The sequence below is a fragment of the Salmo salar genome, chromosome 10 (assembly GCF_965601325.2).
Source record: "Salmo salar chromosome 10, fSalSal1, whole genome shotgun sequence".
Classification (NCBI taxonomy): Eukaryota; Metazoa; Chordata; class Actinopteri; order Salmoniformes; family Salmonidae; genus Salmo; species Salmo salar.
Window position 1 is genome coordinate 102,560,285 of NC_138300.1, and position 3,299 is coordinate 102,563,583.

Below are 3,299 nucleotides of genomic sequence, written 5' to 3' on the forward strand. Positions count from 1 at the left end.
AATGATCATAACATTGACATGGTGGCAGTGAGGAAGGCTATTTCATTATGTTATAAGTATTATTCCAGGTTCATAGAGGAGCATTACATTGTACCAGGTATGTAAATACAGGCAGTTGCATAGTGCTTATTGTAAGACTATAGGGGGAAAGGGGGGATACCTAGTCAGTTGTACAACTGAATGCATTCATATTTACTAGCTTGGTACAGGGTAATTACATAGTAATGGCAGTACATGACAACTAGAGGAACGAAGAAAAAAAAAGTGGGCTTTATTAACAGTATAGCATTACACTGGTACTCTGGCAGATCGAACAGAACATAAATAATGGTCAAATGCTGTTTAACAAATGCATTTAGGGAACAGAAATTCTTGTCATTTCTCGTAGTGTAAACCTATACTTAAATAGTGGATGACATTTAATGGTAAACAAGCTAAAAAAAAAATATACAGAACAAGCGCAACAAACATCGTAGCGAGTTCTTTTTCCAGGCGAAACCAACACTCAATGCTCATTTCACCCAGCACTAATTAAATGACTGCACTCCCAGTGTGTGCAGGGAGGATCTGAGAGCCACCACTAGTTAACTTTATGAAAATGATCACAATGATAAGGGGCCTGGTGACATAGAAACCTGTTTATGTCTTGTACGCACTGTGTCACCTATAGTATCCTTCACCTAGACACTTTTTTTGAATGGTGTTTCATTTTCACAGCTTATCAACAAGTCTTTCAAATATGGAAAGCAGTCTTTCTCTCTTCTCTATAGTAGATGAGTCCAGTTCTACATCAGCAGAGCCGTTGTTCCTGGAAATCTTGCTTTTCATTAGGGCTTCCTTTTCTTTCTGCAGCTCTGTCCTCTCTCTCTCGATTGACGCCCTGTCCCTGTCCAGTATGGCTCGCTCCCGTTCCATCGCCGCTCGCTCCCTATCCATCGCCGCTCTGTCCTTGTCCAGTGATGCTCTGCCTCGCTCAACAGCCACCCGCTCTCTGTTCACCACATCCCTCTCTCTGTCCAGTATCAACCTCTCCCTGTCAAAGTCAGCCTGCTCCCTCTCTAACACTTCTCTCTCCTTCTCCAAATCTGCTATCTGTCTCTCTAGTTCAGCAGTCTCCCTCTCAATGTTCCTGCCAGGGTTTCTCACCAACATGGCTCTTCCGTCTTCAGCTATGGTCTCTACATCCTCAGCCATGGTCCTCCCGTATCCACCCACTGGCATCTTGTCAGGCGCGGCCCTCTCGTTCTGACCCCCACCCCTGCCCTCCTCTCGCAGGGCCCTCTCACACTCCACCGCAGCCCTACGGATCTCCTCTGTAGCTGCGTCTGTGTACGCCACTTGTCCATCTGCTACCGTGCTCGCAGCCCCAACACTCTCCCCCAACTGTGCTTTGGCCCAGAACTCAAAAATGTTTGTCCCCTCACCCCCCTCCGGCCTCATACAAAGTCTCTTGTTTGCTATGGGAGAGGTAGTGGGAGAGGACGCGAATGAAACATCCCCAACTTCCCCAAAATCAAACAGTGAAGGGTTTAGGATACGGGCAGACCCAGATAGGCGACCCTCGATGGCATCATCCATGAGGTGGAACCAACGCCAGGACATTGGATTGACTTTCTCCATGCCAAGAGGAGGGTACTTAAAATCCTACAAAGAAAGATGAAAAAGGGTACAATCAGGTTAATGTTCTATTACTTGTCTCTGCAGGATTTATGGTTATGACACACACTTGATTAGTTACACCGGGTTAGTACTGGGCTGGAACCAAAGCCTAGAATCTGTGTTCAAGCGTAATTCAAATAGAAGATAATACATCTTGAGTTAAGGCCAAGGGTGTTTGTTTCCTGTTCTCAATTGCATTCATAATCATTACCTTATATTTCTTTTTAAGGTTTTCCCACTTCTTTTTCAATTGCCCAGTTGTAAGCTTTCCTTCCAGACCCAACTCCACTAACATTGCTCTGCAGAATCAAAGTGAGTTAAGTCAGATATTGATAGGGTTTCATCTTCATAACTAGCTCTTAAAACACTAACTTTCCTATAGGCCTACATGTTTTTCAAATTCTATTTTTGTTAGGAAATGCACATCAGGTGATACAAAATTGATAAAATATAACATTCTCATATCAAATAAAGTGGCATACGATACAGTTTATTTTGAGGTAAGCATATAGATAAAAGCCAAAACAAATTGTCATTATCAAAGCCATCAAACATCCACTTTTGTTTTGAGTATCAGACATTGTATCACTCACTCACCTCCAGGCAGGCATGGCAGAGTTTCTCTTCCCAGTGAAGATGGCGTCATTCGTTGCACGCAATTTTATCAATCTGGATATGTCATTTTCTGACACTTATTGGGGGAAAAAATACAACAATGTTAGCATATCCATCATCAGCAGTAAACAAATAACTTTGATAACTTTAACACACTCCAAGTCGGCGACGTCGCAAAATAATACCCTATGCTTAACATAAACAATTAGGTTAACACAAATGTTAGAAAACGACATTCGTGGTTGGCATAAAACTTACTTTTATAGTTATATTCTGAACCAAAAGGCCTTTTATCCATCGCTTCCATCATGAACAAATACAAGGGTACTCAAATGAAGGGTACACGAAACAAAGCACGTATCCCGTAGTGCACTAGCTAGCAAGAGCAAATATGGCGGCGTCCCTCGATCCCTCGTCGCACCCGCCTAGTCCTCCTCCGTGAAGTGCCCTATTTATATAATCCACAATAAAGTCCAATAATATACGGGTTTTCTTACTATTAATGATTTACTTATATCTGATTACAGTCCGATGTTTAGGACTGATCAAATAAAAAGGAAGGATATATTCATTCCACTCACCCTGGAGGAGGGTTTTTCACAAGGGCAGTAGGGAAGAAGGCTCTGTCGAGAAATAGACGAATTCGATTGGTTAGGTTGTGCGCGATGCTTTCTTTTAGTATGCTCAGTAAGGGAGGTCCCAAAGGGTAGGCTACTAAAAGCATCCAGGACACAAAATACTACTAGGCCTACCATCTTTGGTAAACATATTCTATTTCAAACTAGCCCGAACTGCGTCATTTTGCAATTAAAGTGTGAAACCACACAGAACACCGCAACCCCCCAATTTTGGCCTATGAACTACCCCTAATCACATGTCTGTGCCAACGTTATATAATGGATAACCTATTATAAAGTAAGCATAAGCAAATATAAAACAGAGCGTTCCCGAGTCTGATTTAAAACACACTGAAAGCTTTGGAGACGTGTACATTTATCACTGCATAGATTACAAGGGTCACATCT

General features: G+C 42.4%; 1 protein-coding gene across 3 annotated transcripts; it reads right to left on the reverse strand.

The window, feature by feature from the left end:
- Nucleotides 1–255: 255 nt before the first annotated feature.
- Nucleotides 256–3,073, reverse strand: LOC106561290 (uncharacterized). 3 transcript variants are annotated; one of them, XM_082957303.1, is made up of 5 exons: nt 2,856–3,073; nt 2,533–2,722; nt 2,257–2,350; nt 1,871–1,958; nt 256–1,644 (listed from the first exon to the last, which is right to left on the reverse strand). In XM_082957303.1, the coding sequence occupies exons 2-5, from the start codon at nt 2,582–2,584 to the stop codon at nt 712–714; spliced, it is 1,167 nt and encodes a 388-aa protein (XP_082813429.1). In that variant the 5' UTR covers nt 2,585–2,722; nt 2,856–3,073; the 3' UTR covers nt 256–711. The 3 variants fall into 3 exon arrangements, with proteins under 3 accessions (XP_082813429.1, XP_045544246.1, XP_013980553.1); XM_045688290.2 differs by having other exon boundaries at nt 2,533–3,073; XM_014125078.3 differs by lacking the exon at nt 2,533–2,722 and having other exon boundaries at nt 2,856–3,072.
- Nucleotides 3,074–3,299: the final 226 nt, after the last annotated feature.

Coding starts and splice junctions, on each gene's coding strand:
- LOC106561290 (XM_082957303.1), bottom strand. CDS start 2,584: ATGATGGAAGCGATGGATAAAAGGCCTTTTGGTTCAGAATATAACTAT. Junction 2,351..2,532: donor TTCAGAATATAACTATAAAA/GTAAGTTTTATG, acceptor TCCCCCAATAAG/TGTCAGAAAATGACATATCC. Junction 1,645..1,870: donor ACCTTAAAAAGAAATATAAG/GTAATGATTATG, acceptor CTTTCTTTGTAG/GATTTTAAGTACCCTCCTCT.